Source organism: Bombina bombina, unplaced genomic scaffold (genome assembly GCF_027579735.1).
Source record: "Bombina bombina isolate aBomBom1 unplaced genomic scaffold, aBomBom1.pri scaffold_2210, whole genome shotgun sequence".
NCBI lineage: Eukaryota > Metazoa > Chordata > Amphibia > Anura > Bombinatoridae > Bombina > Bombina bombina.
The window spans coordinates 1,538-17,421 of NW_026511233.1; the positions used below are offsets into that span (position 1 = coordinate 1,538).

General features: G+C 50.7%; 1 protein-coding gene across 1 annotated transcript; it reads right to left on the reverse strand.

Moving 5' to 3' along the window:
* Positions 1-962: 962 nt before the first annotated feature.
* Positions 963-11,987, reverse strand: LOC128643659 (glyceraldehyde-3-phosphate dehydrogenase). Its single transcript, XM_053696486.1, has 9 exons — positions 11,879-11,987; positions 10,491-10,524; positions 3,489-3,588; positions 3,315-3,421; positions 3,062-3,152; positions 2,875-2,990; positions 2,663-2,744; positions 1,187-1,338; positions 963-1,118 (listed from the first exon to the last, which is right to left on the reverse strand). The coding sequence occupies exons 2-9, from the start codon at positions 10,511-10,513 to the stop codon at positions 1,007-1,009; spliced, it is 783 nt and encodes a 260-aa protein (XP_053552461.1). The 5' UTR covers positions 10,514-10,524; positions 11,879-11,987; the 3' UTR covers positions 963-1,006.
* Positions 11,988-15,884: the final 3,897 nt, after the last annotated feature.

The window sequence follows — 15,884 nt, forward strand, 5'->3', positions numbered from 1 at the left end:
GCCTTTTTTATATAAAGATAGCAAGAGAACGAAGAAACATTAATAGGAGTAAATTAGAAAGTTGCTGCTCTATCTGAATCACGAAAGAAAATTTTTGGGTTCAGTGTCCCTTTAAGGCACAAACCCTGAACACTCCAGTGCCCAGATATTGATTACATCAGGTGAAATAATCAGCCGACGGGAGAGGATTGGCACAGCGATTACATCACACCTAGATCCCAGGTGAAATAATCAGCCGACGGGAGAGGATTGGCACAGCGATTACATCACACCTAGATCCCAGGTGAAATAATCAGCCGACGGGAGAGGATTGGCACAGCGATTACATCACACCTAGATCCCAGGTGAAATAATCAGCCGACGGGAGAGGATTGGCACAGCGATTACATCACACCTAGATCCCAGGGGAAATAATCAGCCGACGGGAGAGGATTGGCACAGCGATTACATCACACCTAGATCCCAGGGGAAATAATCAGCCGACGGGAGAGGATTGGCACAGCGATTACATCACACCTAGATCCCAGGGGAAATAATCAGCCGACGGGAGAGGATTGGCACAGCGATTACATCACACCTAGATCCCAGGGGAAATAATCAGCCGACGGGAGAGGATTGGCACAGCGATTACATCACACCTAGATCCCAGGGGAAATAATCAGCCGACGGGAGAGGATTGGCACAGCGATTACATCACACCTAGATCCCAGGGGAAATAATCAGCCGACGGGAGAGGATTGGCACAGCGATTACATCACACCTAGATCCCAGGGGAAATAATCAGAGGCACAAAGCTGTAGAATCCTCTCCCGTCAGCTAACGTCAGGACGAATAACCTTATCATAAATAGAAAACTGAGAGAAAAAAAAAAAAATGTCAATTTGATGTATTTAAAAGAAATAAAGTTTATAGCCAGGATACAAATGTAAGTACTGCATCGTCTGTAGCAAGTGATTTGCATTTCTAGCTACACCCAGAATGATGCATTCCTCACATCAACCGATTATCAATTCCCTTGTGCCCGCTCCCCCATACTCACAGGCTTCTCTAGACGGCAGGTCAGGTCCACCACAGACACATTAGGAGTAGGTACACGGAAGGCCATGCCAGTCAGCTTCCTGTGAGGAGAGAGCGTTAGTGACCGCAGGGCGGGAAGTGCGGTTGTGTGCGCCGTTATACATCTTACCCGTTCAGCTCTGGAATAACCTTCCCCACGGCCTTTGCTGCTCCAGTTGATGCTGGGATAATGTTCTGACCAGCGCCGCGCCCATCACGCCACAGTTTTCCAGATGGGCCATCCACAGTCTTCTGCGTTGCAGTGTAAGCGTGGACAGTGGTCTGTAAAGCAGAAAGAAAGGTCAGCTCTGCCCTGAGAAGATTGGTCACTGCTACTGGAGAATCCCACACACCTATTAGGTGCACAAATGCTAAATAGCAGTGCAAATAGTGCGATTTGTTTCCCCCTCATATCTATATGTACACTGTTATAGTACAAAGCAGGACAACTGGGGTGTTGGTGAATATTCCTTACAAGTGGATCATAATTCACCAACACTAGCCCACTTCAGCGGCTAACTGGCTACAACTGAAGCGCAGTCTGCGAGTAAAGATCCTGTGTAGTAATTATTGCTATGATCAGGTGAGACCCACAAATACTCACAGAATGAGTTACCACAATTGTCACAGGGCCACCCTCTGCTGGAGGTATAATGTTAGATTTTCCACCCGGAGTAATAATGTAGCCCTTGAACCTTTGTGACAATAATTGTGGTGTAACTCATTCTGTGAGTATTAGGGTTAAAGGGACACTGAACCCAATTTTTTTCTTTCATGATTCAGATAGAGCATGAAATTTTAAGCAACTTTCTAATTTACTGCTATTATCAAATTGTCTTCATTCTCTTGGTATCTTTATGTGAAATGCAAGAATGTACGTTTAGATGCCGGCCCATTTTTGGTGAACAACATGGGTTGTCCTTGCTGATTGGTGGATAAATTCATCCACCAATAATAAAAAGTGCTGTCCAGAGTACTGAACCAAAAAAAACCTTTGATTCCTTTTTCAAATAAAGATAGCAAGAGAACAAAAATAGGAGGAAATTAGAAAGTTGCTTAAAATTGCTGCTGTGAATCACAAAAGAAAATTTGTGCTCAGTGTCCCTTTAAGTGCAACAGTTACTCACATTTGTGGGTCTCACCTGATCATAGCGATAATTACTACACAGGATCTTTACTCACCGACTGCGCTACAGTGCGCTTCAGTTGTAGCCAGTTACCCGTTGAAGGGGGCTAGTGTTAGTGAATTATGATCCACTTGTAAGGAATTTTCATTGATTCACTAACACCTCAGTAGTCCTGGTTTTTGTATCCTTTTTAGAATATGGGAGAATTAAAGGTTGTTTTTTCCTATACAATATGCACTGCGCCTAAAGAGGGGCTCTTTGGAATTATTAACTATTTAAATGCTTCAGGCTCCCCCTACTTGCATTGTATGAATGAGACAAATTGTCTACCGATGTAGGATTATTTGTTTGTGATTAGGACCCCTTTTTCCTGTGCTATTTAACTTGTTGTTTACTGGGGAACCCCGCCCGCTGCTCCCAGAGCATAAACCATTACTTAATATCCCTCCACCCACCTGACACTTGCAGCTCCCACTCACCATCAGTCCCTCCACTATGTGGAAGTTGTCATTGATGACTTTAGCCAGCGGGGCCAGGCAGTTTGTGGTGCAGGAGGCATTACTGGTGGGTGAGAAGAATGGAAGACGTACCTTAGGCAATAAGGCACCACATCACACACATGGGAACAGCTAAAGTGCTGTAGCCGGTTCCCCAGGACAATATTAACCGGTGCTGGCAACAAGATTCTTACCTGACAACTTTAAGAGTATTGTTGTAATTTTCATGATTCACACCAACAACAAACATGGGGGCATCTGCTGAGGGCGCAGAGATTATAACACGTTTTGCGCCACCCTTCAAATGAAACTAGAAAACCAAACAGATGTAAGTGGTGCGACCAAAACCAGTGCACTCAGATCTGTTCTTCAGATACTCACAGAAGCCTTCTCAATAGTTGTGAAGACCCCAGTAGACTCCACCACGTAGTCTGCTCCAGCTTCACCCCATTTAATGTTACTGGGATCCCGTCTGTGGGAAAGACGACAATTAGTTATTCCAACCAAGCTAGTCCTTTATCCCCTCACTAGTTGTGCAACCGTCCCATGAGCAACACACTTCCTGGGCACCTGCTGTCTAATAGAGGTCTACATTGCCCAGGGGAAGTGCATGGTTTCATTTGATGCCACTTACTCTTGGAAGACGGTAATTTCCTGGTTGTTCACAATCAGTTTTCCCTTCTCTGCTTTCACTGTTCCCTTGAACCTTCCATGAGTAGAGTCATACTTGAACATATAGACCTGTAGGAAGATGGTTAGGTATGAAGTCACTGCCCAGAGCAGACCATGCTAAGCAGTCGTCACTCACCATATAGTCCAGGTCTATGAACGGGTCATTGATGGCCACAACTTGTACTTTGCCAGAGTTAATGGCAGCTCGGGTCACCAGGCGGCCAATACGGCCAAATCTGAAAGACAGAGTCAAAATACACTGATCAGACGGGAAATATGAGACCTCTGCACATGTGATCAGATGGCACCAGCAACAACAGCAACTCAAACCTCCCACATACAGCAGCAGCTGTGCCCCAATAGAAAGGGCATCTAATTCTAGCTCATCTACCAGTCCCTGAGCATGGAAACAACTAAAGCTGTGCACACACTCATACACGCAGAAGGTTTAACCCTGCGCTTGCCTTGCACACACTCATACACGCAGAAGGTTTAACCCTGCTCTTGCCTTGCACACACGCAGAAGGTTTAACCCTGCTCTTGCCTTGCACACACGCAGAAGGTTTAACCCTGCTCTTGCCTTGCACACACGCAGAAGGTTTAACCCTGCTCTTGCCTTGCACACACGCAGAAGGTTTAACCCTGCTCTTGCCTTGCACACACGCAGAAGGTTTAACCCTGCGCTTGCCTTGCACACACGCAGAAGGTTTAACCCTGCTCTTGCCTTGCACACACGCAGAAGGTTTAACCCTGCTCTTGCCTTGCACACACGCAGAAGGTTTAACCCTGCTCTTGCCTTGCACACACGCAGAAGGTTTAACCCTGCTCTTGCCTTGCACACACGCAGAAGGTTTAACCCTGCTCTTGCCTTGCACACACGCAGAAGGTTTAACCCTGCTCTTGCCTTGCACACACGCAGAAGGTTTAACCCTGCTCTTGCCTTGCACACACGCAGAAGGTTTAACCCTGCTCTTGCCTTGCACACACGCAGAAGGTTTAACCCTGCTCTTGCCTTGCACACACGCAGAAGGTTTAACCCTGCTCTTGCCTTGCACACACGCAGAAGGTTTAACCCTGCTCTTGCCTTGCACGCACGCAGAAGGTTTAACCCTGCTCTTGCCTTGCACGCACGCAGAAGGTTTAACCCTGCTCTTGCCTTGCACGCACACTCATACACGCAGAAGGTTTAACCCTGCTCTTGCCTTGCACGCACGCAGAAGGTTTAACCCTGCTCTTGCCTTGCACGCACGCAGAAGGTTTAACCCTGCTCTTGCCTTGCACGCACGTTTAACCCTGCTCTTGCCTTGCACGCACACTCATACACGCAGAAGGTTTAACCCTGCTCTTGCCTTGCACACGCAGAAGGTTTAACCCTGCTCTTGCCTTGCACACACACAGGCAGAAGGTTTAACCCTGCTCTTGCCTTGCACACACACAGGCAGAAGGTTTAACCCTGCTCTTGCCTTGCACACACACACTCATACACGCAGAAGGTTTAACCCTGCTCTTGCCTTGCACACACACTCATACACGCAGAAGGTTTAACCCTGCTCTTGCCTTGCACACACTCATACACGCAGAAGGTTTAACCCTGCTCTTGCCTTGCACACACTCATACACGCAGAAGGTTTAACCCTGCTCTTGCCTTGCACACACTCATACACGCAGAAGGTTTAACCCTGCTCTTGCCTTGCACACGCAGAAGGTTTAACCCTGCTCTTGCCTTGCACACACACACGCAGAAGGTTTAACCCTGCTCTTGCCTTGCACACACGCAGAAGGTTTAACCCTGCTCTTGCCTTGCACACACGCAGAAGGTTTAACCCTGCTCTTGCCTTGCACACACTCATACACGCAGAAGGTTTAACCCTGCTCTTGCCTTGCACACACACTCATACACGCAGAAGGTTTAACCCTGCTCTTGCCTTGCACACACTCATACACGCAGAAGGTTTAACCCTGCTCTTGCCTTGCACACACACTCATACACGCAGAAGGTTTAACCCTGCTCTTGCCTTGCACACACACTCATACACGCAGAAGGTTTAACCCTGCTCTTGCCTTGCACACACACTCATACACGCAGAAGGTTTAACCCTGCTCTTGCCTTGCACACACACACATGCAGAAGGTTTAACCCTGCTCTTGCCTTGCACACACACTCATACACGCAGAAGGTTTAACCCTGCTCTTGCCTTGCACACACACTCATACACGCAGAAGGTTTAACCCTGCTCTTGCCTTGCACACACACACTCATACACGCAGAAGGTTTAACCCTGCACTTGCCTTGCACACACACTCATACACGCAGAAGGTTTAACCCTGCTCTTGCCTTGCACACACACACACTCATACACGCAGAAGGTTTAACCCTGCTCTTGCCTTGCACACACACACATACACGCAGAAGGTTTAACCCTGCGCTTACCTAGCACACACAGGTTTAAACCTGCGCTTGCCTTGCACATACATAAAAAAAAAAAAAATTATATATCACGCACAGAGTATCCCTGGCGGCGAAACACGTGTAGCGTAGTTTTGTACTATTTACCTCTGCTAGGCTAGCTGAGCGTCCTGCACCCTATTGCCCTTTGGGGAGACTGCTTACCACACTTCGTTACCTTCATTATTGACAAGGATTAGCAAAGATAGAGCACGCTTTTGGAGATTCAGCGTATAACAGCAGCACACAGGGGAAGCAGTGTCCTAGCACGTTACACACAGAGCCATGTTTGGATTGGCAGTTACCAGCATATACAGATGCCATATAGCGAGGAAGACCGGTGAGATCTATCCATTGTTTTGCTCCTGACAAAGGGTTCATAGGCAAGGGTTAAGCCCTCAGTACGTAGAACCTTTGCAGTGAGTACACCCAGTAATTACTGTTGATTTATAACCATCTTACATATTAATACGGCGTGTGTGTTACATGACCTGCTACACTCGCCGCCCTTCTGCTTCTTATACTGTGTGCGTTACATGATCTGCTACACTCGCCGCCCTTCTGCTTCTCATACTGTGTGTGTTACATGATCTGCTACTCGCCGCCCTTCTGCTTCTCATACTGTGTGTGTGTTACATGATCTGCTACACTCGCCGCCCTTCTGCTTCTCATACTGTGTGTGTGTTACATGATCTGCTACACTCGCCGCCCTTCTGCTTCTCATACTGTGTGTGTGTTACATGATCTGCTACACTCGCCGCCCTTCTGCTTCTCATACTGTGTGTGTTACATGATCTGCTACACTCGCCGCCCTTCTGCTTCTCATACTGTGTGTTACATGACCTGCTACACTCGCCGCCCTTCTGCTTCTCATACTGTGTGTTACATGATCTGCTACACTCGCCGCCCTTCTGCTTCTCATACTGTGTGTGTTACATGATCTGCTACACTCGCCGCCCTTCTGCTTCTCATACTGTGTGTGTTACATGATCTGCTACACTCGCCGCCCTTCTGCTTCTCATACTGTGTGTGTGTGTGTGTGTTACATGATCTGCTACACTCGCCGCCCTTCTGCTTCTCATACTGTGTGTGTTACATGATCTGCTACACTCGCCGCCCTTCTGCTTCTCATACTGTGTGTGTGTGTGTGTGTGTTACATGATCTGCTACACTCGCCGCCCTTCTGCTTCTCATACTGTGTGTTACATGATCTGCTACACTCGCCGCCCTTCTGCTTCTCATACTGTGTGTGTTACATGATCTGCTACACTCGCCGCCCTTCTGCTTCTCATACTGTGTGTGTTACATGATCTGCTACACTCGCCGCCCTTCTGCTTCTCATACTGTGTGTGTTACATGATCTGCTACACTCGCCGCCCTTCTGCTTCTCATACTGTGTGTGTTACATGATCTGCTACACTCGCCGCCCTTCTGCTTCTCATACTGTGTGTGTTACATGATCTGCTACACTCGCCGCCCTTCTGCTTCTCATACTGTGTGTGTTACATGATCTGCTACACTCGCCGCCCTTCTGCTTCTCATACTGTGTGTGTTACATGATCTGCTACACTCGCCGCCCTTCTGCTTCTCATACTGTGTGTGTTACATGATCTGCTACACTCGCCGCCCTTCTGCTTCTCATACTGTGTGTGTTACATGATCTGCTACACTCGCCGCCCTTCTGCTTCTCATACTGTGTGTGTGTTACATGATCTGCTACACTCGCCGCCCTTCTGCTTCTCATACTGTGTGTGTTACATGATCTGCTACACTCGCCGCCCTTCTGCTTCTCATACTGTGTGTTACATGACCTGCTACACTCGCCGCCCTTCTGCTTCTCATACTGTGTGTGTTACATGATCTGCTACACTCGCCGCCCTTCTGCTTCTCATACTGTGTGTGTTACATGATCTGCTACACTCGCCGCCCTTCTGCTTCTCATACTGTGTGTGTGTGTGTGTTACATGATCTGCTACACTCGCCGCCCTTCTGCTTCTCATACTGTGTGTGTTACATGATCTGCTACACTCGCCGCCCTTCTGCTTCTCATACTGTGTGTGTGTGTGTGTTACATGATCTGCTACACTCGCCGCCCTTCTGCTTCTCATACTGTGTGTGTTACATGATCTGCTACACTCGCCGCCCTTCTGCTTCTCATACTGTGTGTGTTACATGATCTGCTACACTCGCCGCCCTTCTGCTTCTCATACTGTGCGTTACATGATCTGCTACACTCGCCGCCCTTCTGCTTCTCATACTGTGTGTATGTTACATGATCTGCTACACTCGCCGCCCTCCTGCTTCTCATACTGTGTGTTACATGATCTGCTACACTCACCGCCCTTCTGCTTCTCACACTGTATGCGTTTCTGTATGTCTATTATATGCGACTATGCCCCCTTGCACCCCTGGATACATAGCTTTAGATATCTAGGGTCAATCTTGCTTCCATTTATACACACACACGGTTTAACCCTGCGCTTGCACGCTTCCATTTATACACACACACGGTTTAACCCTGCGCTTGCCCCCTTCCATTTATACACACACACGGTTTAACCCTGCGCTTGCCCCCTTCCATTTATACACACACACGGTTTAACCCTGCGCTTGCACGCTTCCATTTATACACACACGGTTTAACCCTGCGCTTGCACGCTTCCATTTATACACACACACACGGTTTAACCCTGCGCTTGCACGCTTCCATTTATACACACACACACGGTTTAACCCTGCGCTTGCACGCTTCCATTTATACACACACACACGGTTTAACCCTGCGCTTGCACGCTTCCATTTATACACACACACACACGGTTTAACCCTGCGCTTGCACGCTTCCATTTATACACACACGGTTTAACCCTGCGCTTGCACGCTTCCATTTATACACACACACACGGTTTAACCCTGCGCTTGCCCCCTTCCATTTATACACACACACACACACGGTTTAACCCTGCGCTTGCCCCCTTCCATTTATACACACACACACACGGTTTAACCCTGCGCTTGCACGCTTCCATTTATACACACACACGGTTTAACCCTGCGCTTGCACGCTTCCATTTACACACACACACACGGTTTAACCCTGCGCTTGCACGCTTCCATTTACACACACGGTTTAACCCTGCGCTTGCACGCTTCCATTTATACACACACACGGTTTAACCCTGCGCTTGCCCCCTTCCATTTATACACACACGGTTTAACCCTGCGCTTGCCCCCTTCCATTTATACACACGGTTTAACCCTGCGCTTGCCCCCTTCCATTTATACACACACGGTTTAACCCTGCGCTTGCCCCCTTCCATTTATACACACACGGTTTAACCCTGCGCTTGCCCCCTTCCATTTATACACACACGGTTTAACCCTGCGCTTGCCCCCTTCCATTTACACACACACGGTTTAACCCTGCGCTTGCCCCCTTCCATTTATACACACACGGTTTAACCCTGCGCTTGCCCCCTTCCATTTATACACACACGGTTTAACCCTGCGCTTGCACGCTTCCATTTATACACACACGGTTTAACCCTGCGCTTGCACGCTTCCATTTATACACACACGGTTTAACCCTGCGCTTGCACGCTTCCATTTATACACACGGTTTAACCCTGCGCTTGCACGCTTCCATTTATACACACACGGTTTAACCCTGCGCTTGCACGCTTCCATTTATACACACACGGTTTAACCCTGCGCTTGCACGCTTCCATTTATACACACACGGTTTAACCCTGCGCTTGCACCCTTCCATTGACACACACACGGTTTAACCCTGCGCTTGCCCCCTTCCATTTATACACACACGGTTTAACCCTGCGCTTGCCCCCTTCCATTTATACACACGGTTTAACCCTGCGCTTGCACGCTTCCATTTATACACACGGTTTAACCCTGCGCTTGCATGCTTCCATTTATACACACACGGTTTAACCCTGCGCTTGCATGCTTCCATTTATACACACGGTTTAACCCTGCGCTTGCATGCTTCCATTTATACAAACGGTTTAACCCTGCGCTTGCATGCTTCCATTTATACACACACACGGTTTAACCCTGCGCTTGCATGCTTCCATTTATACACACACACGGTTTAACCCTGCGCTTGCATGCTTCCATTTATACACACACGGTTTAACCCTGCGCTTGCATGCTTCCATTTATACACACACGGTTTAACCCTGCGCTTGCATGCTTCCATTTATACACACGGTTTAACCCTGCGCTTGCATTTATATATGGCTACAGAAGGTTTAAAGGGACATTAAAATAGCAAATTCATGAATCAGATTAAAATTTTATGTTTGAAGAACTTTCCAATTTACTTATAATATCTAATTTACTTCAATCGCTTAATAGCCTTTGATGAAGGAGCAGCAAAGCACTAAAAAACATGCATATGTGTGCAGCCACCAGTCAGCTGCTTCTGAGCCTACCTAGCTATACTTTTCAACAAAATATACAAGAGTACAAAACATTTAGATAACACTAAGCTCTATCTGAAGAAATAAAAATGGGTTTCATGTCCCTTTCCCTTCTAAATGGGAACTTGTAAGCGCAAGGTTAGGTTTTTATAATAGTGCGCTACTAACAGGTGCCCACCCCCGATGGCATGTGCCAGATCTGTCAGCACTTAGCATTAGCAGAACTGAAGATGAGAATATCACAGTTACTTACCCATTGATTCCAATTTTCACCATGATGCCTGTTCCTAAAATGAGAGACTCAGTTAACACTTTTCTTTGTGCAGTACCCCTGCCCTCCCGTAGCCAAACAACCCTCCCTGTAGAGCACCTCAAACCCCCCCCCCCCACATCAGGCACCTCAGCCGCCCCCCAGTAGCCAAACAGCCCCCCCTGTAGAGCACCTCAAACCCCCCCCCCCCACATCAGGCACCTCAGCCGCCCCCCAGTAGCCAAACAGCCCCCCAGTAGCCAAACAACCCTCCCAGTAGCCCACCTCAGCCCCCCCCCCCATATCAGGCACCTCAGCCGCACCCCAGTAGCCAAACAGCCCCCCAGTAGCCAAACAACCCTCCCAGTAGCCCACCTCAGCCCTCCCCCCATATCAGGCACCTCAGCCCCCCCCATATCAGGCACCTCAGCCACACCCCAATAGCCAAACAGCCGCCCCCCCCAGGGCACCACAGCCCCCCAATAGCCAAACATTCTCCACCCTCCCCAGGGCACCACAGCCCCCCAATAGCCAAACATTCTCCCCCCCAGGGCACCACAGCCCCCCCCGTAGCCAAACATTCTCCCCCCCCAGGGCACCACAGCCCCCCAATAGCCAAACATTCTCTTTCCCCCCCCCCCCCCCGGCACCACAGCCCCCCAATAGCCAAACATTCTCTTTCCCCCCCCCCCCCCGGCACCACAGCCCCCCAATAGCCAAACATTCTCTCCCCCCAGGGCACCACAGCCCCCCAATAGCCAAACATTCTCTCCCCCCCCCCCGGCACCACAGCCCCCCAATAGCCAAACATTCTCTCCCCCCCCCCCGGCACCACAGCCCCCCAATAGCCAAACATTCTCTCCCCCCCCCCCCCGGCACCACAGCCCCCCAATAGCCAAACATTCTCTCCCCCCCCCCCCGGCACCACAGCCCCCCAGTAGCCAAACATTCTCTCCCCCCCCCCCCGGCACCACAGCCCCCCAGTAGCCAAACATTCTCTCCCCCCCCCCCCCCGGCACCACAGCCCCCCAATAGCCAAACATTCTCTCCCCCCCCCCCCCCGGCACCACAGCCCCCCAATAGCCAAACATTCTCTTCCCCCCCCCCCCCCGGCACCACAGCCCCCCAATAGCCAAACATTCTCTTCCCCCGCACCACAGCCCCCCCAATAGCCAAACATTCTCTTCCCCCCCCCCCCCCCGGCACCACAGCCCCCCAATAGCCAAACATTCTCTTCCCCCCCCCCGGCACCACAGCCGCCCAGTAGCCAAACATTCTCCCCCCCCCAGGGTACCACAGCCCCCCAGTAGCCAAACATTCTCCCCCCTCCCAAGGCCCCTCAGTAGTTAAACATTGGCTAGCCCCTCACAAGTCAGTGCTGCTGCTCCCACCTGTTCTCCCAAAGGTCCAACCGCAGAGTGTGCGCTCCGTCTGCCTGCACCGCTTTATATACAGAATAACGGGTTCGCCCCTCCCACTAACAGGAAGCACCCAATCGGAATCTAGCAGGAGGTTCACTTGCTGTTTCTTTCAATCTGGCGCGTCCGTACCGTAATACCCCGTGTACCCGCTCCTAACCTCCCCTTACCTGTGTGCTGACCCATAAGCCCTACATCTGTCTGATGGTCTTGGTAGCTACCCCCAACCAAACCTGTGTGTACTTACCCCAACCCCATCTGTACCTACCCCCCAACCAAACCTGTGTGTACTTACCCCAACCCCATCTGTACCTACCCCCCAACCAAACCTGTGTGTACTTACCCCTACCCCATCTGTACCTACCCCCCAACCAAACCTGTGTGTACTTACCCCAACCCCATCTGTACCTACCCCCCAACCAAACCTGTGTGTACTTACCCCAACCCCATCTGTACCTACCCCCAACCAAACCTGTGTGTACTTACCCAACCCCATCTGTACCTACCCCCAACCAAACCTGTGTGTACTTACCCCAACCCCATCTGTACCTACCCCCCAACCCAAACCTGTGTGTACTTACCCCAACCCCATCTGTACCTACCCCCAACCAAACCTGTGTGTACTTACCCCAACCCATCTGTACCTACCCCCAACCAAACCTGTGTGTACTTACCCCCAACCCCATCTGTACCTACCCCCAACCAAACCTGTGTGTACTTACCCCAACCCCATCTGTACCTACCCCCCAACCAAACCTGTGTGTACTTACCCCAACCCCATCTGTACCTACCCCCAACCAAACCTGTGTGTACTTACCCCAACCCCATCTGTACCTACCCCCCCAACCAAAACCTGTGTGTACTTACCCCAACCCCATCTGTACCTACCCCCCAACCAAACCTGTGTGTACTTACCCCAACCCCATCTGTACCTACCCCCCAACCAAACCTGTGTGTACTTACCCCAACCCCATCTGTACCTACCCCCAACCAAACCTGTGTGTACTTACCCCAACCCCATCTGTACCTACCCCCCAACCAAACCTGTGTGTACTTACCCCAACCCCATCTGTACCTACCCCCAACCAAACCTGTGTGTACTTACCCCAACCCCATCTGTACCTACCCCTCAACCAAACCGGTGTGTACTTACCCCAACCCCATCTGTACCTACCCCCAACCAAACCTGTGTGTACTTACCCCAACCCCATCTGTACCTACCCCCCAACCAAACCGGTGTGTACTTACCCCAACCCCATCTGTACCTACCCCCAACCAAACCTGTGTGTACTTACCCCCAACCCCATCTGTTACTTCCCCCCAACCAAACCTGTGTGTACTTACCCCAACCCCATCTGTACCTACCCCCAACCAAAACCTGTGTGTACTTACCCCAACCCCATCTGCTACCTACCCCCCAACCAAACCTGTGTGTACTTACCCCCAACCCCATCTGTACCTACCCCCCAAGCCAAACCTGTGTACTTACCCCAACCCCATCTGGTACCTACCCCCCAACCAAACCTGTGGTACTTACCCCAACCCCATCTGTACCTACCCCCAACCAAACCTGTGTGTACTTACCCCAACCCCATCTGTACCTACCCCCAACCAAACCTGTGTGTACTTACCCCAACCCCATCTGTACCTACCCCCAACCAAACCTGTATGTACTTACCCCAACCCCATCTGTACCTACCCCCAACCAAACCTGTGTGTACTTACCCCAACCCCATCTGTACCTACCCCCCAACCAAACCTGTGTGTACTTACCCCAACCCCATCTGTACCTACCCCCAACCAAACCTGTGTGTACTTACCCCAACCCCATCTGTACCTACCCCCCAACCAAACCTGTGTGTACTTACCCCCAACCCCATCTGTACCTACCCCCAACCAAACCTGTGTGTACTTACCCCAACCCCATCTGTACCTACCCCCAACCAAACCTGTGTGTACTTACCCCAACCCCATCTGTACCTACCCCCAACCAAACCTGTGTGTACTTACCCCAACCCCATCTGTACCTACCCCCCAACCAAACCTGTGTGTACTTACCCCAACCCCATCTGTACCTACCCCCAACCAAACCTGTGTGTACTTACCCCAACCCCATCTGTACCTACCCCCAACCAAACCTGTGTGTACTTACCCCAACCCCATCTGTACCTACCCCCAACCAAACCTGTGTGTACTTACCCCAACCCCATCTGTACCTACCCCCCAACCAAACCTGTGTGTACTTACCCCAACCCCATCTGTACCTACCCCCAACCAAACCTGTGTGTACTTACCCCCAACCCCATCTGTACCTACCCCCCAACCAAACCTGTGTGTACTTACCCCAACCCCATCTGTACCTACCCCCCAACCAAACCTGTGTGTACTTACCCCAACCCCATCTGTACCTACCCCCCAACCAAACCTGTGTGTACTTACCCCAACCCCATCTGTACCTACCCCCAACCAAACCTGTGTGTACTTACCCCAACCCCATCTGTACCTACCCCCCAACCAAACCTGTGTGTACTTACCCCAACCCCATCTGTACCTACCCCCAACCACACCTGTGTGTACTTACCCCAACCCCATCTGTACCTACCCCTCAACCAAACCTGTGTGTACTTACCCCAACCCCATCTGTACCTACCCCCAACCAAACCTGTGTGTACTTACCCCAACCCCATCTGTACCTACCCCCCAACCAAACCTGTGTGTACTTACCCCCAACCCCATCTGTACCTACCCCCCAACCAAACCTGTGTGTACTTACCCCAACCCCATCTGTACCTACCCCCCAACCAAACCTGTGTGTACTTACCCCAACCCCATATGTACCTACCCCCCAACCAAACCTGTGTGTACTTACCCCAACCCCATCTGTACCTACCCCCAACCAAACCTGTGTGTACTTACCCCAACCCCATCTGTACCTACCCCCCAACCAAACCTGTGTGTACTTACCCCAACCCCATCTGTACCTACCCCCCAACCAAACCTGTGTGTACTTACCCCAACCCCATCTGTACCTACCCCCCAACCAAACCTGTGTGTACTTACCCCAACCCCATCTGTACCTACCCCCAACCAAACCTGTGTGTACTTACCCCAACCCCATCTGTACCTACCCCCCAACCAAACCTGTGTGTACTTACCCCAACCCCATCTGTACCTACCCCCAACCAAACCTGTGTGTACTTACCCCAACCCCATCTGTACCTACCCCCCAACCAAACCGGTGTGTACTTACCCCAACCCCATCTGTACCTACCCCCAACCAAACCTGTGTGTACTTACCCCAACCCCATCTGTACCTACCCCCCAACCAAACCTGTGTGTACTTACCCCAACCCCATCTGTACCTACCCCCCAACCAAACCTGTGTGTACTTACCCCAACCCCATCTGTACCTACCCCCCAACCAAACCTGTGTGTACTTACCCCAACCCCATCTGTACCTACCCCCAACCAAACCTGTGTGTACTTACCCCAACCCCATCTGTACCTACCCCCCAACCAAACCTGTGTGTACTTACCCCAACCCCATCTGTACCTACCCCCCAACCAAACCGGTGTGTACTTACCCCAACCCCATATGTACCTACCCCCAACCAAACCTGTGTGTACTTACCCCAACCCCATCTGTACCTACCCCCCAACCAAACCTGTGTGTACTTACCCCAACCCCATCTGTACCTACCCCCAACCAAACCTGTGTGTACTTACCCCAACCCCATCTGTACCTACCCCCCAACCAAACCTGTGTGTACTTACCCCAACCCCATCTGTACCTACCCCCAACCAAACCTGTGTTGTACTTACCCCAACCCCATCTGTACCTACCCCCCAACCAAACCTGTGTGTACTTACCCCAACCCCATCTGTACCTACCCCCAACCAAACCTGTGTGTACTTACCCCAACCCCATCTGTACCTACCCCCCAACCAAACCTGTGTGTACTTACCCCAACCCCATCTG

Bases quoted from the DNA above. Each gene is read 5' to 3' on its own strand.
- LOC128643659 (XM_053696486.1), bottom strand. From the start codon at position 10,513: ATGGTGAAAATTGGAATCAATGG. The intron at 3,589-10,490 runs GTAAGTAACTGT...TCTGTCTTTCAG, and splicing joins GTGAAAATTGGAATCAATGG to ATTTGGCCGTATTGGCCGCC. The intron at 2,991-3,061 runs GTGAGTATCTGA...TTGGTTTTCTAG, and splicing joins CAACTATTGAGAAGGCTTCT to TTTCATTTGAAGGGTGGCGC.